General features: G+C 37.4%; 1 protein-coding gene across 4 annotated transcripts in view; it reads right to left on the reverse strand.

Annotated features, from left to right (window-relative positions):
- LOC763365 (tenascin-X) overlaps positions 1-24,050 on the reverse strand; it is a 90,601-nt gene that overhangs the window by 34,787 nt on the left and 31,764 nt on the right. For 3 of the 4 annotated variants that reach the window (XM_030972281.1, XM_030972280.1, XM_030972284.1), the window contains 10 exons: positions 23,468-23,746; positions 22,861-23,145; positions 22,125-22,415; positions 20,962-21,240; positions 8,754-9,038; positions 7,136-7,426; positions 6,203-6,481; positions 2,736-3,014; positions 1,159-1,467; positions 130-408 (listed from right to left, as the gene is read on the reverse strand). In XM_030972281.1, coding sequence (XP_030828141.1) covers positions 130-408; positions 1,159-1,467; positions 2,736-3,014; positions 6,203-6,481; positions 7,136-7,426; positions 8,754-9,038; positions 20,962-21,240; positions 22,125-22,415; positions 22,861-23,145; positions 23,468-23,746 — 2,856 coding nt within the window. The remainder of the gene's footprint in view (positions 1-129; positions 409-1,158; positions 1,468-2,735; positions 3,015-6,202; positions 6,482-7,135; positions 7,427-8,753; positions 9,039-20,961; positions 21,241-22,124; positions 22,416-22,860; positions 23,146-23,467; positions 23,747-24,050) is intronic. The other variant, XM_030972283.1, reaches the window with a different exon arrangement.

The following is a 24,050-nucleotide window of genomic DNA, read 5'->3' on the forward strand; positions in this document are numbered from 1 at the left end:
CAAGGCAGTGTATATTTGTATAATATTTTAGATGAAAGACAACTAAATCTCAATGTAAGTACATGCAAGATACTTAATGCTGAATAGTTTAAAATTGCTGAATCTACAAAGTGAATGGGAAGGACTCACTAGTTCTAGCAGTCCTTCTTACAGGTTCACTGTCTCCTGATCTGGAGGTAGAATACAAATTGACCTGATAATCTGTATCTGGTGTTAAGCCTGGGATGTCTGCACTAGTTGTGCCCGGTTCAAAGTCCCTTGTAAATTGGCGAGGGTTTGAAGGAGGTCCAGCTTCTAATCTGTATCCAGTTACATCGTCTCCTTCAGGTTCTTCCCATTCAACACCCAATGAATCATATCGTCTGTTCACTTTGGTACCAGTTGGGGGCTGAGGACTGCCGGTTCGTCCTGTAATGAAAAATAACACTCCATGATAAACTTTACTGTTAAAATCTTCTCCGTTATATGTAAACAAACATAAAAATGAGGGAAAATGCAGCTTTATTACATAGATGCAATTGAATTTTGAAAGGAAAAGAAAGTAGAAAAAGAAGAGGGTGGTAAAAACATTCATATTATTATTCAGAATTGGGAGAACGAACAAATGGAGGAAGATGGAGTATATCATTTAAAAATCTTATCAATCTTAATGTTCGTAACTCGCAGCCATCATGTAGATGATTCATTTAATGAGAACTATTATCATATTCCATTTTTTGCATAAATAATTAGGTATCCTTCCATATTTAATGAGCTATGTACTTTGACTTTGACCTACATACTCCAAAATGAAACGTAAGCTGAATTCTAATACCATGTACTTCCTTATCAAATTTCATTAAAATCTGTTAAACATTACTTAAGTTATTGAATGGAACCACATTTTCGGATACGTACATGTAATTAGCTATTTTTTGCATATTCAATGAGCTACAACTTTTGACCTACATACTCCGAAATCTAACTGGGGCTGTACTTTGATATTGTAAATATTCATATCAAATTTAATTAAAATCCTTCAAACATTACTAAAATTATCAAACAGAAACCAGATTTGTTACGGAAGTACGGACGGACAGACCGGCAGCGTTACCATATCCCCTCCGACTTCATCAGCGAAGGGATGATAAGGAATGGAATGAAGATCTGTATACTCACTAGGCCTTGTCCTGAAGCCTTGTTGAATAGGCTCACTTTCCCCTTCTGAATCAAATGATTTGATAGAAACTTGATAATCTGTTTCAGGTTCAAGTCCATCTTGCCTAAACCTCCTTCTGTCACTACTTGGAACACGTTGTGTAAACTGATTTGGGTTGGCCTCAGTGCCCATGTTGACAACATAACCGTCTACATCATTGGTTGCAGGTTCCCAGTTCACTGTAGCTCTATCAGGACCTTCTCTGATTTGCATCCCATTTGGAGGAGAATTGGCAGCTCCTCCTGGCCTTGGCCTGGACCCAGATGCTCCTTTAGACATGGAATAGATTGAAAGCTTCATTAAGAAATTAATTTCTTTGATTTTTCCTCTGATTTTTGTTGTTGGGAGTGTGTTCATGTTCATGTGTCTGTGTATGTTTAAATAATCCATATTTCTCTCAAGCAAATAATAATGTATTATATATCTTCTTGATAAACCTGTGATAGGCCTTTGGCATCCTCCACATTTCGATTTGTGTATTTTTGTCTATTTATAACTATTGCATATGTGTACGGCAATTTTATTGTTGGTGAATTTCTGTACCTTATATCTTTACTGCTTTTTATTGTCATTTTTCATCGAATTGTGGAAAAAATAAAATAAAATTGAACTAATTGGGATTTGGAATAAGAGAGGAGAAAAATTACCACTTTTAAATTTTTTAAAGAATCAATAAGGTCATAATAATATATGTATTCTTGTATTGCGTTCAAAATTATATTCAGATTAGACAAAAAGAATAAGTCAGTTAAATGTTTGCAATATTTTAAAAGGCAATTAATGCAATAAGCCATTATGCTACATTGAATCCCATGATATGAGATCAGTGTTATGCTAAGTAGGGCATTTCTGTTTATCTGATACCAACCATTTACAGGAATAATAAACCTGACTAATTGTATGTATTTGAACAGCTTTTTCAATTTTTTTTTTTTTTTTTTTTTTTTTTTGGGGGGGGGGGGGGTTACAATAGCAGACAACCATTCTTGTTTCACAAATACTTGTACCTCTTCAATCATGCCTAGTTTTAAAGAAGGAGTATACACAATACTCTCTCATGATACAATTTTTTTTTCTCCATTTCACTCAGTTTTAGGTGAAGAGACTGTGATAGAGGATCATTTCAGTCCTTAACTGTGTTCCCAAGTACTTAACTGTAGTTTACAAATGGTAACAAATTCAAATCTTTGGTTTTCTCCACAAATATCTATGCTACCAAATCACATTGTTACATGGTTGACTCATGCTCTAAACACTGATCTACACTAAACAAACAATTCATTTGGTAGTGGAGCAATATTTGATTGAATATAAGCATAAACCCTACTTTTAGGTTTGATATTTTACCTACTATAAAGTATTTCTCCCTGGAAAGTAACTCTGATACTTTGATCAAAATACTTTTTTCTTCATACATATACATGTATGTGCAGATATAGGTATTTGTACAAGAGACTATAACTAGAAAGGCTAGACTGCTTCGAGCGTCATCTGCCATACTGCACATTCCATGTATTCCAATACAATTTACACTCACTTGTCCTAGCAGCCTTTGTTAATGGTTCACTTTCTTCAACTCCTGCAGTAGATACTATGTTAACTTGATAATCTGTGTCTGGGTCTAGACCTGGGAAAGATGCCCTTGTTGTTCCACGAGGGACTCGCTGTGTGAACTGTCTTGGGTTAGAAGGAGTTCCAACATCCACCCTGTATCCGTCAATATTGTCTCCTTTTGCTTCATCCCAACTTACGTCCAGAGAATCAGAGCTTGGGTCCACTTTAGAACGGGCTGGGCGTTTTGGACGTCGGGTGCGTCCTACAAGACATTGTAAGAACAAACTTTCACGATCACCTGCTTGAATTACACATTTAATTACATTGAATAGAAGATGCCTTTTTTCTGCCATTTCTTCCTTGTGAAATAACTCACTACATATATATGTATTTAGAAGAATCATTTCAGTATTCCTAAACTTATGAGAATTAACCTAAAATTAGTTTCAATGCCTTAATATGATAAGCATACTGTGATAACATCTATATAAGTAATACGCTAAGGCTCCGCGGGGGGCGCGACGTCTCCGCGAGCCTTTGTATTCTATTGTTTTTTAATGAGATCGCCGACCCAAGTTGGTGCGGCTATCTCCTCCTGAACCCTCCCCTCGGGGTACCCGTGCCCGGTGCCATCGTCCGCGGGAGAGTCTACTCTGTGGAATTGGCTATACTCCGCCCGAGGTCCTCCTCCGTGTCGACGTCCAGGGCGAAAACAGACGCGACATGCATAATGCAGGATATGCGTGACGACAGAGATACCTCATGGATATTCAACATTACATCCGTAGACACACGACCGATGACCATCCACTCACATTAAGTTGCGTATTAAATGCTCTATGCAAAGGGCGGGATTACCGAGAGTAAAGCGTCTTGCTATAGGATGTGCTTTGTAGTAGCGCTGCACAAGCCAGAGAGATACACGGGGCTTCCCGTCGACGTCCAAACTTAGAGACCTATTTCCATCATGATTGTATATAGTTTTCGTAAATGGAGGTATGAAATCAAAGCTTATTTTGTGATTATTACGGCCATGCATGCTTACTGAATTTTGATTATCATTTTCTAAAGGAAAGTTTTCACAAGAAAACCATTGGACTGACAGTTTAGTCGCAAGCTGCCTTCAGTCACATACATTACACACAGTGCAGTTGCGCTGCTCGGGAAGCTCCAACACCGGGACCGCGGACCACAGGCGTCCGACGCCTGAGGCGCCGGTGTTCGAGCTTCCTGGAGTTACGCTGAGGTGTGTGTGAGTTCAGCTGAGCTCGAGTCGAAGAGATTTGACACTTTGAAATTGTTATGTGTTGGTTTGCATCATTATTGCCGCGATTTCAATATAGTTTCGTGAATAGATTTACAAAACCCGAGCTTAGAATTAGTAAAAGTATTACTAATGTCTACGTTTTTAAACGACTGTCTGATTTTCTTGTGAAAATTTACTTTGAAAAATGATTATCGAAATTCATGGTCAGAAATAATCACAATCTAGGGTCTATTATGTTACAGTTCTTGCATCAAATCAATGCATGAAAACTTAGTTATTGAATTAGAAAAATGTTTTTTTTTTAAATAGATCTAGGCAATTATGAAGTAGTCTAGGAAGCCTGAAACCTTAGCCTACTAAACAAATCTCAACAAAGTGTAGGCCTATCCTTTTATGAAAGTAGCCCCAGAAAAAAGAGCCCCCGAAAGTTGAAAAAGTAGCCCCCGAAAATTTCCCAAAAATTTGAAATGGAGCCCCCGAAATAAAAAACTTAATTTTTTGCCTGCGCCCCCCTCTAGAATCCCGCCGATTTCCGCGGGTCCTGAGTTGAGTGTATATATAATATAGGCGTGGGGTCCACGGGTTTCAAGGGGCCATAAACCCCCAAAAGCTCGGGGGTTACGTTCTTCAAAGTTGGGGGGGGCGGGAGAGATCAGATCGCAGCGAGTTGAGTGTATATAAAATATAGGCGTGGGGTCCACAGGTTTCAAGGGGCCATAAACCCCCGAAAGCTCGGGGGGTTTAGGCGTTTAATTAGGGTCAGATGAGCATATTTTTAATACTTTATTTGTTACACTTGCGAACACTAATTGAGGTGGGGTTAATACGTAGAGTTGTGTAGTGTTGCGTACCAACTACGCTGGCCTACGTTACCATATGCTGAGGGACGGAAAGGGGTACGCAAGATGAACAAAAACAATTCAACGTGTTAAATTTTTTCGCGTACTGTCGGTGTAGAAACTTGACGCAGAAAGTACGCCTTTTTACGCAACACTACGCTACATGACTACGCAACTGTACGCTACCCTAAGCCAGATCGACAAAGCAGTAAAAGCTTTCCACACAGTAAGCAACCATAAGCAAACCTGTACGCCAGCCTACGCATAACCTACGCAGGGACTATTTTCCCATTAATACGCAGCCTAATTTCTGCGTAGTCGGTACGCCACACTACGGAACTCTACGCAGTTCCAGTGGCTTAAAGAATAACTACCAGTACAGTTGGATCGTTTTTTTATTTTTTATATAAGGCCAAATTAAAAAAAAAACATGTTTAGCGTCGTGTTTTTCGAAAAATGGGAAGGAGTAGGCCCTTTTTTTTTTCTTTATAAAATGGCCGCTCCGTACATTTTCCCTGACATTCGGGCTATTTTGCAAGATGGCGGCCGACAATTTTTTATTTATTTTTTTTTTTAAATCAGAAATACATTTTAGCAGTGCTTTTCATGTTTTTTTTCTTTCAAAAAAAATAAATAAATAAATAAAAAAAAAAAAAAAAAAAAAAATAGGAGGCGGCCCCCAAAAAGGAAGCGGGCGGGGACGCTGTTTTTTTTTTCTTTCAAAAAAAAAAAAAAAAAAAAAAAAAATTGAAACAATTTCAAAAAAAAAGAAAAAAGGAGGCGGCCCCCAAAAAGGAAGCGGGCGGGGACGCTAAACATGTATATTTTTTTAATGGCCTGAATGGCAATTTTAATTTAGACAGTCTCTATATATCTATTTACACCCCCGCCCCCCTCTAGAATCCCGCGGATTTCCGCGGGTCCTGCTAGTCCATGTATACAAGTAGATTATAACATTAATGTATCTTTGCAGCAATAAGAATACTCTATGCTGTACACAAAAGCTGAGCGCATAGGGCATCACAATCTGGTAAATGAATTATGATAATTAAAGCAATATAAGCAATGCCTGAAAATAATATAAACTTTAAGTAAGTTTTTTCTCAAACTTTTTTCCTCTGCACACATCAGTAAGTTGGTTCATTTTAACCTGTTATTCTATATAGTGTGTTTAATATTAAACAAAATGTAGGTTTCTGAGGTTGACAAAAAATGATACCCATAACATTAACTTAGCTTGCATGCCGGGTAATCATAACTAATGCATAAATGATGACACAAATTAAAAAAAACCTGTGCTCAGGAATGATCCAGAACAGATTTTAGTATAGATATACCACTCACTTGTTCTTCCTTTCCTTCTGATTGGTTCACTATCCCCTGATGGTGAGGTGGAATATAATTTGACGTCATAATCTGTATCTGGATCTAGGTCAGGAATGGTGAAATCTCTTGTGCCCCGAGGGAAATTCCAAGAGGCCTGGTTAGGTTCATCAGGAGTTCCAACTTCCACTCTGTATCCAGTAACACTGTCATCTTCAGGTTCATCCCACTTGACTGCTATTGAATCGTAGCGTGTATTTGCTTTGGTGTTAACTGGGGGTGCAGGGCCTTGTCTTCGCTCTGCAAACAAACAAGAGAAATGGAATCATTTTCAGTTTTTCTATATTCTATGCGAAATGTAGAACTTTTCATTAATTTGACTTGCAGCATCTTAAGCCACAACAAGTTACTTCACACACTTACAACAGGGTATGTACAATATGGAAATTCAATATTTCCTTTTAGCAAAAGGGGATTTCAAGTTGTCTTGTTAAATAATAATATTAATAATCTTTTAAAGTCCACTCCAAATTTTATTAAGTTAAACCAAAAATGGAAATTCTTTTTGCCCAATTGATCGTGAGCCCGGCAGCCACTGAGCAGCGCCAGATCGACGTTGCTCTATACCTTATTGTTGAACGCCAAACAAGGCAGCAGCAACTCCCGTCTTTAAACGTCTTTTGGTATGACGCGGCCGGGGTTCGAATCCATGACCTCCTGGTTGTGAGGCCGACGCTCTACTGACTGAGCCAACACATAGGGACATCTTCAGTTTATGTTGGATGATTACCACAGATTATCACAGATTATCGCGTGTAACTTTTTACACACCAAAACCACTATGAGAACATAATCAAAAAGTTTCTCCCCTAGCTGATAATTTCCATTTAGTTACTAATACTATAATATGGACTTCAAGCAAAAGTGATTGCAGTGTATCTTGGCAGTACTCACTAGGCTTTGTCCTAAAACCTTGTTGAATAGGATCACTCTCCCCATCTGAGCCATATGCCTTGACAGAAACTTGGTAATCTGTACTTGGACGAAGGCCCTTTTGCCTTAAACTTGTGGTTGTCTTGGGGACATTTTCAGAGAACTGAGTTGGGTTGCTTGGGGTCCCTGTGTTGACAGTGTAGCCATCAATATTATCACTGCCGGATGGATCCCAATTAACTGTCACAGAAGAACTTTCTTCATCCAACCGCATACCATTGGGAGAAGAGATGCTCTGCGGACTAGGCCTCTCTGTAAAGATACAGCAACTCGTAATTTTGTGTTTACTGTAACAAGGTGCTGTTCTGATGATAATTTTTACACTTCAATGAAATTTACAAAAATAACAAGTGACTACCGTAAATCTCCGTGTATAAGGCGCACTTTTTTGCCGCCGAAAAAATTTGAAAGTCGGGGGTGCGTCTTATACACAGGTACAGAATTTTTTTTTTTTTTTTTTTTTTTTTTTTTTAGTTTCGATTTATGGCGCTATGCCTGGCAATGTCGCATATGTTTTTTATAACAAATGGTGTACCACAAGGTTCTATCCTAGGTACTCCATTATTAGAAAGATAGAGGATGCTATTCATATCATGCATGACTATTGATGTTTGGCATAGAACACAGTGCTTCTGCTAGGTGATGTGAAGAGGCTGGTGTGGGACACTTGGTATCATGAAGCCTTAGACTGTTGTTACTATTATTTGTGACAAGTTCACAACTTCTACTGCACCTCGATGTAAAATGAAGGTCCTTCCCCGCGTGGGTTTTCGGCAACAAAAAACAACAACAACAACAAAACAAAAAACGATTTTTTTTTTTTTTTTTTTTTTTTTTTTTTTTTTTTTTTTTTTTTTTTTTTTTTTTTTTTTTTTCCCCCCCCAAAATAGGGGTGCGCCTTATACACAGGTGCGCCTTATACACGGAGATTTACGGTATTCATGTTGTAGACAATTATTTTTTTAAACTGGCGTGGGATCTCTCATGAGGCAAGATATCTAGCATTATTATTAAAAATGAGAATGAGCACTTCACTTGGCTCAATGCAATTTGGGTAAATGTTTGAAAAATTGCATTTATTCTTTAGATAAGACATCAAAGTACATGTATCATAAACTGTGGAACCATACCTACTCCTGTGCAGACGGCCTCATCTGTTGACCAGTTCAAGAAACTACTCAAGTCACATCTATTCTGCTAGAAATTACTTTATTACAAGCCTACATATACTTTACTGATCTCTGAGAAGTGTCTAACTTTTGTTTTTAAGTGGCCCAAACATTGTGGAGCGTGTGTGCAGCGCTTTGTAATAGCAAGGAAAAGGCGCCATATCAAATATCTTTTGGATTGGATTGGATTATCGTAAACATTAACAATTTTGCTTAATTTGAACTTCAATTATTTAACTCATGCGAGTGAGCATTATGACATAAGCTGTATCTGATCTCTTCGGCCGAATTTTATATAAATTGAAAATGGAATTAAAATCAAAAAGTTAAAAATATTGTACGGGCAACTAAAACATTGGCACAATGATATTTGAACACCAATGTCGATCAGGCATGACTATTTTACTTACGTGTTCTGACAGACTTTCTTACAGGATCACTCTCTCCAGTCGGTGAGGTGGATACTACACTGACTTGGTATTCTGAATCTTCATCTAGGCCTGGAACACTGACTGAATTGGTTCCTCGAGGGATTCGCTGTGAGAACTTTGACCTAGGATTGGATGGCGTTCCAACATCTACCCTGTATCCATCAACACTTTCATCATCTGGATCTTGCCAGTTGACATCAATGGAATCAGGACTAGATGAAGTTGCTCTCGTACGTTGGGGGCGCTGTGGACGTCGTGTTCGCCCTAAATAACACAGTAAAGACAATAAAACATGAACAAATGCTTCTTTCTTTAAAGGGATTGGGCAACTTTGTCTCAGATTCTGAAACAAAATCCTGGATTTAGCTCATGCTGCAATGACAATTATAAACCTTTAGGTCAGTCAGGAACCCCATGACTTTAACAAGCCTATCGCCTATTTTACGTTTTGTTAACTGTTTTCATAACACTTCAGTCTATTGGGGAAAACGAGTATGGTATAACAGGTCACTCAAAGATTTTTACTTTTTGAGGCACTTCTTCATCATTTTGACGCGCAATTTTTTAGGGCTACAATATTGCACCATATCACAGACACTGATAACACGTAGGGCAGTGCATCTCAGATTTAACATTGTTAAACGATGCCTTTAATAGCGGACATTTTAAAGTTTGAATCTCTAATGAGCACTCGTCTACAAACCTTATATTCTTCAAATAATTTTTTATTAAAAAAGTTATATCATGAATACTATTTCAAAAAAATTATTGAAAGAAGTAATATTATTTGACCAGTTAGTTGGGGCTTGAAGGCACTAAGGGCAGTAACTTCATTTGGATAAAATTTGTAACTGGCCATTTGTAGAGGAAATATTCATCCCCCATTACTGCTGGTGACCTTGCAATGATGAAATGACACTTTTGCAATATATGAAGAATTTCCATCTAAACAAAGACATTTTTCTGATATGAACATGAATCATGAAGTTGCAAGTACCAGGATATTTGAGCCATTTTAATCTGACTACGGTACACAGGACACTAAATTCTATATGTCACAGAGACTTTAACATAGGAGTCACTCGACTCCAATAGGCAACAAGTTAACACTTACTTGTGATAGCTCTCCTTCTTACAGGTTCACTGTCTCCAGATGGAGATGTAGATACTAGATTGACTTGATAATCCGTTTCTGGGTCTAAACCTGGAACATTGGCAGCCGTCGTGCCACGATCAAATTCCCTTACAAACTGGCGGGGATTAGAGGGTGTTCCAACTTCCAGTCTGTATCCATCAACATTCTCATCTTCAGGTTCTTCCCATTGCACTCCCATAGAATCGTATCGTGGGTTTGTTCTGACACCAGTCGGGGACTTGGTGGTTTGGGGTCGTCCTGAAAAAACAATAAGATTATCAACATCAATCTATTTCCAAACACAGATGACAAAGCCATCAGTATTCATGTAAGAGTATCTTACAATGACATAATGCTATCTTCTACAATACATAACTTGAATAAGTCTCGGTTTCTACAAAGTTTTCTCTAATGATAATGCAATCATGATACATGAATCAAATCTTGTATAACTATACTTAGCTTTAACTTTTTATTGTACACATTGGGCAATTGTTATACTTACTAGGCCTTGTCCTAAAGCCTCGTTGAATGGGTTCACTCTCCCCTTCTGAATCAAATGACTTAAGAGAAACTTGATAATCTGTATCAGGTTCAAGCCCATCTTGCCTAAACCTCCTTCTTTCCCCACTTGGAACACGCTGTGTAAACTGATTCGGGTTGGCCTCAGTGCCCATGTTGACAATGTAACCATCTACGTCATTGGTTGCAGGTTCCCAATTCACGGTCGCTGACTCGATACTTTCCCTTACTTGCATGCCATTTGGGCGGGAGGGGCGTCTAGTACCGTCGCCTTCTGCGGATTTCAACAAATAAGTTCATATTGACAATCAGCTATATGTTTGACTGCAATAGGCTTAACCATTGACATAAAAGAAGACTATTTCCTGGATCACATATAATATACACAAACATATCATAATATTCCAAATAACACAATTCTGAACTTGGAACAAAAATCATTACTGACTCAAAATGTTTGACCTTTCTTAACTATTGTTTGAAAGATGTACATTTCTTCTATATGTGCTTTAGTTAAACATAAATGCCCTTAGATCTCTCAGCATATTATACATGTATGGGTGAAAGATGTGATAAATATGCTGGTCATTTCAGATATCCATGCTCACTTGTTCTGCATCATCAAATAGCATAAAAAACATTTTGAATGTTAGCCATTGTTATATCTTTGATGCAAGCAGCTAGAGAATGCACACTCACGAGTTCTGACAGGCTTTCTTGAAGGTTCACTCTCTCCAGATGGTGAGGTGGATACTACACTGACTTGGTATTGTGAGTCTGGGTTTAGGTTTGGAATAGAGGCCCTTGTTGTTCCAGTAGGGTATCGCCTTGAGAAGTCTCTACGTGGATCAGCAGGAGTTCCAACATCAACTCTGAATCCATCAACACTGTCATCTGTAGGTGCTTCCCAGTTGACATCAATGGAATCAGGACTTGATGAACTTGCTCTAGTGCGTTGGGGGCGCTTTGGACGTCGTGTTGGTCCTGGATGAATGAATTTAAGAGTATATGGATACTATTTTCACAAAGGCTTGAGGCTTTCTTCATGGCTTCAATAATTTATGTCTTTTTTAGGATGTTGAATATTTACCATGAAAATGATTTATTGTTATTAACTAATATTTTAGATGAAAGATAACTAAATCTCAATTTAAGTACATGCAAGATACTGCTTAATACTTTAAAATTGCTGAATCTACAAAGTGAATGGGAAGTACTCACTAGTTCTAGCAGTCCTTCTTACAGGTTCACTGTCTCCTGATCTGGAGGTAGAATACAAATTGACCTGATAATCTGTATCTGGTGTTAAGCCTGGGATGTCTGCACTTGTTGTGCCTGGTTCAAAGTCCCTTGTAAACTGGCGGGGGTTTGAAGGAGGTCCAGCTTCTAATCTGTATCCAGTTACATCATCTCCTTCAGGTTCTTCCCACTCAACACCCAATGAGTCATATCGTCTGTTCACTTTGGTACCGGTTGGGGGTTGAGGACTGCCGGTTCGTCCTGTAATGAAAAATAACACTCCATGAAAAAACTTTACTGTTAAGATCTTCTCCGTTATATGTAAACAAACATAAAAATGAGGAAGAATGCAGCTTTATTACATAGATGCAATTGAATTTTCAAAGGAAAAGAAAGTAGAAAAAGAAGAGGGTGGTAAAAACATTCATATTATTATTCAGAATTGGGAGAACGAACAAATGGAGGAAGGTGAAGTATATAATTTAAAAATCTTATCAATCTTAATGTTCGTAACTCACAGCCATCATGTAGATGATACATTTTATGAGAACTATTGTCATATTCCATTTTTTGCATAAATAATTAGGTATCCTTCCATATTTAATGAGCTATGGACTTTGACTTTGACCTACATACTCCAAAATGGAACGTAAGCTGAATTCTAATACCATGTACTTCCTTATCAAATACATTTTCGGATACGTAATTAGCTATTTTTTGCATATTCAATGAGCTACAACTTTTGACCTACATACTCCAAAATCTAACTGGGGCTGTATTTTGATATTGTAAATATTCATATCAAATTTAATTAAAATCCTTCAAACATTACTAAAGTTATCAAACAGAAACCAGATTTGTTACGGAAGTACGGACGGACAGACCGGCAGAGTTACCATATCCCCTCTGACTTCATCAGCGAAGGGATGATAAGGAATGGAATGAAGATCTGTATACTCACTAGGCCTTGTCCTGAAGCCTTGTTGAATAGGCTCACTTTCCCCTTCTGAATCAAATGATTTGATAGAAACTTGATAATCTGTTTCAGGTTCAAGCCCATCTTGTTTAAACCTCCTCCTCTCCCCACTTGAAACACGCTGTGTAAACTGATTCGGGTTGGCCTCAGTGCCCATGTTGACAACATAACCGTCTACATCATTGGTTGCAGGTTCCCAGTCCACTGTCGCTCTATCAGGACCTTCTCTGATTTGCATGCCATTTGGAGGAGAGTTTTCAGCTCCTCCTGGCCTTGGCCTGGACCCAGATGCTCCTTTAGACATGGAATAGATTGAAAGCTACATTAAACTAGATGGTTCTTTGACTGCATGCAGTCGAAAATGATGCCATAGAGCAATTTTACAAACCAAAACAGAAGCAATGCTCAAAATTCAAGTTTGATTGTAAACCGTTAACAGGTTCTCAGAATATCTATCAGTTCTAATGATAATGCGATAATTAACACTGTTAAAACACATTTCACGTCTTCTTGTATTGCATTCAACATTATATATTCTGATAAGACAGAAATTCATTGTAATGTTTGCAATATTTTAAAAGGCAATTAATGGAATAAGCCATAATACTACATTACTACTACTACTACTTCTAATAATAAGATATTTCTATATCGCAAATTGTATAATGTTCTCTAGTTGGCGGATTAGAAGGAAAGTAGAGGATAAGTAAAGGAAACAGTTTTTGCATTCAAATTACATCAAATCAATTAAAGATAAAGATCGGTTCTGGTCATGCAATTGCATTGTGAAAGAAACGTTGTGGAATCGATCAGAAAAGGTTGATCATCTAGCATATAAGTATTGGTGTGTACTGCAAGGTTCTGGAATCATCAAAATGATAAGAAATTTGGCCCAGTCTTGGTAAAGTTACAAGCACTGTACACAGAAAGATCTATATGGGACTACGCACACGTGATATCTCTCACATCCCAATAGATAAACTAATTTACCAAATATATCAATTAGTAGGCGGTTTCCCTGCAAAATTGTTAACATCATGTATTAGTCAAAACATATTCTTTCGCATGATTGGTAATAAGAGCTTCTATTTCATTTTTTTTTAAAAGGGGGCGTTTCCAATACTGGTCTTTACCTTTAAAACTAACACTTTGCAAATGCAAATAATATATATACATTGAATCCCATGATATGAGATCAGGGTTATAAATATCTGCCATTGGGTAATGCTAAGTAGAGCCTTTCTGTTTGTCTGATATTACCCATATGGAGGAATAATAAACCTGACTTATTGTATGTGTTTGAACAGCTTTGTCAAAAACAAATTATTTGGGGAGAGGGGGATTTTACAATAACAGAAACCATTCTTGTTTCACAAATGATTGCACCTCTTCAACTATGCCTAGTTTTAAAAAAGTAGTATACACAATACTCTCTTATGATACAAAAGTCTTTTTTTCTTTTCACTCAGTTTTAGGTGAAGAGACTGTGGTAGAGGATCATTTCAGTCCTTAACTGTGTGTTCACAATTACTTAACTATAGTTCACAGCTTGTGAAATAATTGGATTAAAATCTTTGGTTTTCTCCACAAATATCTATGCTACCAAATCACATTGTTACATGGGTGACTTATGCTCTGAACACTGATCTACACTAAACAAACAATTCATTTGGTAGTGGAGCAATATTTGATTGAATATAAGCGTAAACCCTACTTTTAGGTGTGATATTTTACCTACTATTAAGTTTTTCTCCCTGGTTTTCATGGACCAGTGGATCCGAGATTATATTATCAACAAACAAAAACAAACAAAAAAAATGATTTTATAAGAGTACGAATTAACAAATAGTAACAAAAAAACAAAAAAAAAAGATAATACCAAATAACAACAACTACAGTGACTCTGATACTTAAATCAAAATACTTTTTTCTTCATACATAATTATACATGTATGTGCAGATGTAGGTAGGTTAACAGAGACTACTAAACTAGAAAGGCTAGACTGCTTCCAGCATTATCTGCCATACTGCACATTCCGTGTATTCCAATACAATTTACACTCACTTGTCCTAGCAGCCTTTGTTAATGGTTCACTTTCTTCAACTCCTGCAGTAGATACTATGTTAACTTGATAATCTGTGTCTGGGTCTAGACCTGGGAAAGATGCCCTTGGTGTTCCACGAGGGACTCGCTGTGTGAACTGTCTTGGGTTAGAAGGAGTTCCAACATCCACCCTGTATCCATCAATATTGTCTCCTTTTGCTTCATCCCAACTTACGTCCAGAGAATCAGAGCTTGGGTTCACTTTAGAACGGGCTGGGCGTTTTGGACGGCGGTTGCGTCCTACAAGACATTGTAAGAATAAACTTTCACGATCACCTGCTCAACTCACACATTTAATTACATGTGAAATAACTCACAGCATATATGTGTATTTTGAATAATCATTACAGTATTCTTAAACTTATGAAAATTAACTAACAATTATTTTCAATGCCTCAATATGATGATCAAACTGTGATAGCATCCATGTATATAAGTAGATTATAACATTAATGTATCTTTGCACCAATAAGATAGTTCAAAATACTTTATGCTATACACAAAAGCTGAGCACATTGGGCATCCCAAACCGGCGAATCAACTATGATAATTTAAGCAATATAAACACTACCTAAAAAAATTATATAAAGTTTAAGTGTGTGTTCTGAAAGGATTTTCCTCTGTATACATCAGTAAGTTGGTTCATTAAAAACCTGCTACTCTATATTGTGTGTTTATTAACTAAATTTAGGTTTTTGAGGTTTAATAAACAATAAAAAGCATATCATTAATTAAGCTTGCATGCTGGGTAATTATCTAACTGGTGCAAAAAAAGATGACACAAATTAAAAAAAAAACCATGATCAGTAATTACTCAGAACAGATTTAAGTATGGATATGATTACTTACTTGTTCTTCCTTTCCTTCTGATGGGTTCACTATCCCCTGATGGTGAGGTGGAATATAATTTGACGTCATAATCTGTATCTGGGTCTAGGTCTGGAATGGTGAAATCTCTTGTGCCCCGAGGGAAATTCCAAGAGGCCTGGTTAGGTTCATCAGGAGTCCCAACTTCCACTCTGTATCCAGTAACACTCTCATCTTCAGGTTCATCCCACTTGACTGCTATTGAATCGTAGCGTGTATTTGCCTTGGTGTTAACTGGGGGTGCAGGGCCTCGACTTCGCTCTGCAAACAAAGAGAGATTGAATCAATTGCAATTACTTAGAAATATAAAATGTAACTAATATTCATTAAATTCCTCAAAATGATTTGTTAGACATTTTGATGAATTGGTATTCCCACATATATATACTTGTTCTTAGCTCCCTATCTCTATTCACTGTTTGACTTTGTGCAAAATTAATGACTTTAGTTCTTGTTAAACAAGGCAGAGCATTCTACTGCTAATTTAGATGACACTAAATTCACTCTCCTACATCTGTTTAATGATCAAAGTGATCTCACTAATCATACTCCAATCATACCTCTTCTTTCAACACACTCAAAGAACTACAAAATATCACTGATACAAAAACAGCTACTTCAAAGCTCATGCTTGACTCTTGGCAAGTGAGCAGAGCTAAGGAGACCCTAGCTATGCTAAAGCTCTGTAGCACTCATGCAAATCACAGCTCCCTCAGTTACCTACCAGGTGCTTGACATCTTATTGATGCTCTCATGCACTCACGCTCACATCTAAACTAATTCTGTATTATACTGAAAGTAAAATGCAAGTCATGGAAGTGTTAAGTAGCCTAATGCTGAAGCTGAACTATGATTTTTCTGTAGATAATTGTCACGCATCATGCTGAGCAAATCTTGTCAGATCTTAACAATTAGATTAAATCTATATCTTCAGAGTAGTTCTGATCTATTCTAGATCTAGTTTAGATCTATATGTAGTTGACTAGTATTAAAGGGAATAGACTTTAACACTACATTCTTTTACCTTCTGACTTGCTCTGAGTTCTAGTTTTTATGTGTATGCAAAACAATTCTGAAGACATTATTATCTTGCCTGTTGTAATTAATTTGAAAAGGCAATGTTGTTGAGCAGGTCATGTTGTAATAACTCCTAAACAGAAGAATAAATAAATTCTGCAAAGAACAAAACACATTCCAACAAGAAGTTGTTTGTTTTAAGTGTTCAGGCTACACAGGGAAAAAGCATTGTATAATAAGCAAAAACCAAATTCCATGTAGTGGAGTTACAGAATACAAAAAAAGCAATAAAAAACAAAGAAGCATTATTTGGTTATTTCAAATGAATTGAAAACAACTTTATGACCTAAATTTAAAAGCATAAGTAGTAAATTGTATATTTTTTTCAAGAAGTTTTGAAGCCTCTATGTAAATATGTTAATGAAAATAGTTCTAGAATTATAAAGCACTTTTTGTAATTATTAATACGCATTAGGCCTATTATTAAATCACAGATTTCTGTGTAGAAGATTAAAAGACTATACCTAAGCTCTGCTACTATTAGATGAAACATACAGAATAAAAATTGGTCTGCAGAAATACATTTTTAACGATGAATATATTTGCATAAGTTTGCAAAAAATGTACAAGTCACAAATCATTGAGAAGCTTTGCAATTCCCAATGAATAGTATAGCAAGTTCACAGCAAGAAAAACAGTTAGCAATACAAGTAAAGAAGCAGTTATTTTGCTTTTGTAAAAAAAGGCATTAATCAGCATAATTACTTAATGAAGCGAGTTGGCTCAGTTGGTTAAGCGTCTGCCTGTCGAACCAAAGATCGTGGGTTTGACTCCAACCCAGGCGGATGACTGAAACCTGCGTTGTGTGTTAAAGTGCCCCTCCCGTCTCATAGAAGCCAGGCTATGTCAAAGTGTAAAACACTCCCTCGTATAGGATGTTAAATGCATGTTAAGAACCCACTGCATTGAAAGCCCGATTTAGGGGTACACCTGCACACTCAAAATTAGTTATTCCCGGAGGGGAGACACAAGGCTTACCGTGATTCAGTTAAGCTTTTGCCTTCCAGGCACAGGTGAAGCCAAATATTGAATAACATACATGTACACCTTTGTGTAGAAGTTGTGAACCACCACATACAGATATATATACATACACAGAATCGGAGCCAGTTGCATAGTCTCCTTCAAAACTCAGTATGCCTCGGACAAAAATACATTGCATAAAACTTTTTTTAATATACAGCAGAAAAAAGAAAAACTTATACAATGACAAAAGTTTTCTTTTCTTTTATTTTAATGCATAATTAGCAATTGAAACAGTGCATTAGCATTCATTATTTTTCTTAAAAGCAAAAGCATTTCTTAATACATTGCGTGAGCATGATTATCACAGTGATTAAGCATTTCTTTGAAAGAGGGAGGGTTTTTCATATCAAATTTCATTAAAATTTGTCTAACATTGTAAAGTTATTGAACGGAAACCAGATTGGTCACAAACGGAAGGACGGAAGGGAGGATGGACGGCAGTGTAACTACAGTATATCCCCTCCGACTTCGTCAGCGAGGGGATAATTATCATATGTACCCATTACATGCAAACCTATTGATACATGTATTTAGTGCATGCACAATTTTACGATCTTCTTTGGGACTGCCCTGCCCCCGCATCCAATGGTGGATATAATCACACAGGAAACCTCAAGTGATAGTTCCTCAACTATTCATTCTACAATTCACTGGAAATCATGGATGGAATATCCATTCCATTATCTAGAACATATAAATGTAAATGAATACAATACACCTAGACCACTGTGGGACCATGATCAAGAAGTTTCTCATCTTGCTGGTACTTTCCATTTAGTTACTGATACTATAAAATGAACTTCAAGCAGGAGTGATTGCAGTGCATCTTGACAGTACTCACTAGGCTTTGTCCTAAACCCTTGTTGAATAGGATCACTCTCCCCATCTGAGCCATATGCCTTGACAGAAACTTGGTAATCTGTACTTGGACGAAGGCCCTTTTGCCTCAAACTTGTGGTTGTCTTGGGAACATTTTGAGAGAACTGAGTTGGGTTGCTGGGGGTCCCTATGTCGACAGTGTAACCATCAATGTTATCACTTCCTGAGGGATCCCAATTAACTGTCACAGAAGAAGGTTCTTCATCCAACCGCATGCCATTTGGAGAGGAGATGCGCTGCGGACTAGACCTCTCTGTAAAGATACAAAGCAACTTTCATTTTGTGGAAATAAATATATTTCAAGCAAAGAGGATTTAGTATTATAAACTTCTGCATTTAAGTAAAATATATGAAAATTATGATGCCAACTGAGAACACAATTAATCTAATTGAGTCTGATTATGCTTGGCTACATTACAACCAATCAAGTGATGATCATAGAGAGAAGATAAGTACCTTTGGTTTTTTACTGGCATAATTATCCGAGGCAAAACATTACCTATACCTATAGATTTAATATAACATTTAATATCTAGGTTCTTCAAACTTTTTGAATGCCGTAACTTTTTATGTCTAAGGCATGACTATCATACTCACGTGTTTTAACAGACTTTCTTACAGGCTCACTCTCTCCAGTCGGTGAGGTGGATACTACACTGACTTGGTAATCTGAATCTTCATCTAGGCCTGGAACACTGACTGAATTGGTTCCTCGAGGGATTCGCTGTGAGAACTTTGACCTAGGATTGGATGGCGTTCCAACATCTACCCTGTATCCATCAACACTTTCATCATCTGGATCTTGCCAGTTGACATCAATGGAATCAGGCCTTGATGAAGTTGCTCTAGTGCGTTGGGGGCGCTTTGGACGTCGTGTTCGCCCTTAAGGAGACAGTTATAACAAAAATTTCAGTCATGGATATTAGGGACATTGCAAAATTCAAATTTCTAATGATTTAGCCCTCTTCTTATAACGTGATATTCTCCACATCATTCTTTACTAAAATAATGGTATAAAACTAAGAATACTCAGGTGTAAACAAAAAAAATCATTTCACAGAGTACAAATATTTTTTAAATTCTTGGTAGCTTCTTCTCAAAGGTAACAGATCGAGCCATACCAGCCTGTAACTTCATTCCTAATAGGTTTTTAAAGTTCTGTCTGGCTGTGTGTGTGTGCGTGCGCTCTCATCTCAGCATTCTTGTGGGGTTTTATGTGCGCTTCACATACCCCTTGTGAGGCATTTTTACTTTGTGGGGTATTTTTTCAGGACCCCACAGAGTAAAGTCTTTCAAATGACTGTATATTCGGTGTCCTATGCCCTGCGGGGCATTAGAAGTGGTACCCCATAAATGACTTTTTGTGAGCGTGTGCTAAAACTTGCACACTTTTTTATGGTAACATCGTAAGCACACCGCCGGGTTGTGATCGCCAGGTTGTACATACCCCACTAGTAGGGGACCACAAGGTATATCTGGAACGCACAGAAATACCCCACAATCAGGTGCCCCACAAAGGCCCTGATGTGAGAATGCGTGTGTGTGCGTGTGTGTGTGTGTGCTCTCACCTCAGCATTCTTGTGGGGTTTTATGTGCGCTTCACATACCCCTTGTGAGGCATTTTTACTTTGTGGGGTATTTTTTCAGGACCCCACAGAGTAAAGTCTTTCAAATGACTGTATATTCGGTGTCCTATGCCCTGCGGGGCATTAGAAGTGGTACCCCATAAATGACTTTTTGTGAGCGTGTGCTTAAACTTGCACACTTTTTTATGGTAACATCGTAAGCACACCGCCGGGTTGTTATCGCCAGGTTGTACATACCCCACTAGTAGGGGACCACAAGGTATATCTGGAACGCACAGAAATACCCCACAATCAGGTGCCCCACAAAGGCCCTGATGTGAGAATGTGTGTGTGTGTGTGTGTGTTGGGGGGGGGGGGTAGCAAAGCTGCATTGTATATATCCATGTATCTTTGAATGCCTATGAATTTACACATTTTTTTTAAATGGCTAGCACAGGTAAAATTCTTTGAATTCTTCATATTAAGGTCACAAATGGTTCATACATGTAAACTAGGTGTCAAAACATGCAAGACTTCAACACAATATAATCTGGAATTATTGGTGAAAATGGCCGTTCAACATGAATGGCAAAATATGTAGATGGCAGGGTGCCCACTATTGGCTCCACCATCCCCCTCCCCATTCTAAGACTAGAGTTGAAAAAGAAATTTCTTCAGTGGTTAGCACAGAAAGCTCATTAAAAAATCAAATCTATTTATACTTCAGAAATCTTCTACCAGTACATGTATAGTTGCATACAAAAGTAACAACTTCAATGTGACATAACAATACTTACTTGTTCTAGCTCTCCTTCTTACAGGTTCACTGTCTCCAGATGGAGATGTAGATACTAGATTGACTTGATAATCCGTTTCTGGGTCTAAACCTGGAACATTGGCAGCCGTCGTTCCACGATCAAATTCCCTTACAAACTGGCGGGGATCAGAGGGTGTTCCAACTTCCAGTCTGTATCCATCGACATTCTCATCTTCAGGTTCTTCCCATTGCACTCCCATAGAATCGTATCTCGGTTTTGTTCTGACACTATTTGGAGACTTGGTGGTTTGGGGTCGTCCTGAAAGCACAATAACATTATCAATATTAATCTTTATCCAAACACAGATGTCCAAAGCCAGCAGTATATACATCTGAGAGTATCAATACAATTACATAATGCTATCTTCTACAATACATAACTTGATACATGAATAAATCAACTTTTGTATAACTTTTCTTGGCTTTAAATTTTTGTGGTGATTTGAGGTCATCCTTAAAGCGAATCAACCATACTCACTAATATGCACTATACTGTATATCAAAGTTTTAGTTTCAAATTCTTATCCACACACAAATTCTCCTGTAATGCAAGCATATCATTGTATAAGAATTGAATTTAAAGAAGAGATTCAAGATGAGAAGAGTGTAACAGGGCAACAACATTTTATTTGAACAAAAATGTATCAACAAAAAGCTTAAAACAGAACCCCTATCCTTCAGAACATGAACCTGTTTATTTCTCCACTATTCTTAAAAAACAAAAAAATGAAAAAGAAGAAAATTTGGAGACAAAGTGCAAAAGTAGAACCCCATCTGTCTTGTTTGAAAAGGTTGATTGAAGGATTTAATGTAGAAATATAAATTATTTTCGTTGTGATGCATATCCACATGCTTTGAGAAAAATCTGGTTGTTCTCCTTTGTCTACGTTGTCTGTATAAAAAAGTCCCATTAATCTCTTCAATTGCAAGTGATAATAAATCATCTTCACAATAAGAACTTGGCGAGAAGACTCAGAATATCACAGAGTGCTTTATTGGTTATAGTTCATCATACTTATTCTTGCTTTCATGATTTTTTAACATCATAATAAGATAATTAAAAGTTTAAGAAGGATCAACAACTTTTTACATCTTAGGTTAATAGAAAACTTGAGGTAAATCATTAAAAGTAGGAATACTTACTAGGTCTTGTCCTGAAGCCCCGTTGAATAGGTTCGCTTTCTCCGTTTGAATCAAATGACTTGACAGAAACTTGATAATCTGTATCAGGCTCAAGCCCATTTTGCCTAAACCTCCTTCTTTCCCCACTAGGAACACGTTGTGTAAATTGATTCGGGTTGGCTTCAGTGCCCATGTTGACAATGTAACCGTCTACATCATTGGTTGCGGGTTCCCAATTCACTGTCGCTGACTCGATACCTTCCCTTACTTGCATGCCATTTGGACGGGAGGGGCGTCGGTTACCGTCACCTTCTGTGGATGTACAAGTGCATGTATTCCCAATTAAGAGCATAATAACAACATATTAGCCAACATTCAAGTTTCAAGTTGTTATTGTTCCACATTTTACAAAAATATAGACATACATATCAAATAAAAATGATACAATACATGTAGTATAAATGAGAACGTCTCAATGATTCTCAATTAATATAATAGATTAAGTAGAATGTGAGGAACCTATTATAAAGCAGTGCTTGTATAGGTTCCTAGAAAAATGAGTATTGTAGATGAAAAAAATGTAGCAGTAGAGAAGATGTAATGTGGAGGGGAGAATTTAACACACAATGGAATAAGGAAATTTGTATACAAAATAATGTGTTAGCACCAATACCCAGAGTCTGGCGGTTAAAATGCATGGTCAAAATGTATTTCTTTCAACATCTTCAAAGTAATAAACATATAATAGTAAACTTACGAGTTCTCACAGGCTTCCTTGCAGGTTCACTCTCTCCAGATGGTGAGGTGGATACTACACTGACTTGATATTGTGAGTCTGGGTTTAGGTTTGGAATAGAGGCCCTTGTTGTTCCAGTAGGGTATCGCCTTGAGAAGTCTCTACGTGGATCAGCAGGAGTTCCAACATCAACTCTGAATCCATCAACACTGTCATCTGTAGGTGCTTCCCAGTTGACATCAATGGAATCAGGACTTGATGAACTTGCTCTAGTGCGTTGGGGGCGCTGTGGACGTCTTGTTGGCCCTGGATGAATGAATTTAAGAGTATGGATACCATTTTCACAAAGTTTTGATGCTTTTGTAATGTTTTTAATGATGTATACCGTGTTTGCCGGCGATAAGGCCGCAGCGCCGCATAGGTCGCACCCCCAACTTTGACATTTCGTAGAGGAAAGAAATATATGTTTTTTTTAGGATATTGAGTATTCACTTTGACAATGATTTATTGTTATCAATTAATATTTTAGATGGAAGACAACGACAATCTCAATTTAGGTACATGCAAGATACAAAATGCGTATTAGTTTAAAATTGCTGAATCTACAAAGTGAAAGGAAAGTACTCACTAGTTCTAGCATTCCTTCTTATAGGTTCACTGTCTCCTGTTCTGGAGGTAGAATACAAATTGACCTGATAATCTGTATCTGGTGTTAAGCCTGGGATGTCTGCACTAGTTGTGCCCGGTTCAAAGTCCCTTGTAAACTGGCGGGGGTTTGAAGGAGGTCCAGCTTCCAATCTGTATCCAGTTACATCATCTCCTTCAGGTTCTTCCCACTCAACACCCAATGAGTCTACTCGTCTGTTCACTTTTGTACCAGTTGGGGGCTGGGGACTGCCGGTTCGCCCTGTAATGAAAAATAACACTTTATGATAAAATTTACTGTTAAGATCTTCTCCGTCATATTGAACAAGTATAAAAATGAGAAATAGATGCAATTGGATTTTCAAATGCAAAGAAAGAAGAAAAAGTAGAGGGTAGTAAAAACATTCATATTATTATTCAGAACTGGGAGGATGAAAAGATGGAGGAAGGTGACGTATATAATTTAAAAATCTTATCGGTTTAACTTAATAAAATTTGGAGTGGACTTCATTCATTGATAACTGTTATCAGATTCCTTCAACCAAAGTCCAACACATTGTCACCTT

Source organism: Strongylocentrotus purpuratus, unplaced genomic scaffold, assembly GCF_000002235.5.
Source record: "Strongylocentrotus purpuratus isolate Spur 01 unplaced genomic scaffold, Spur_5.0 spur5_scaffold_6, whole genome shotgun sequence".
NCBI classification, from domain to species: Eukaryota; Metazoa; Echinodermata; class Echinoidea; order Camarodonta; family Strongylocentrotidae; genus Strongylocentrotus; species Strongylocentrotus purpuratus.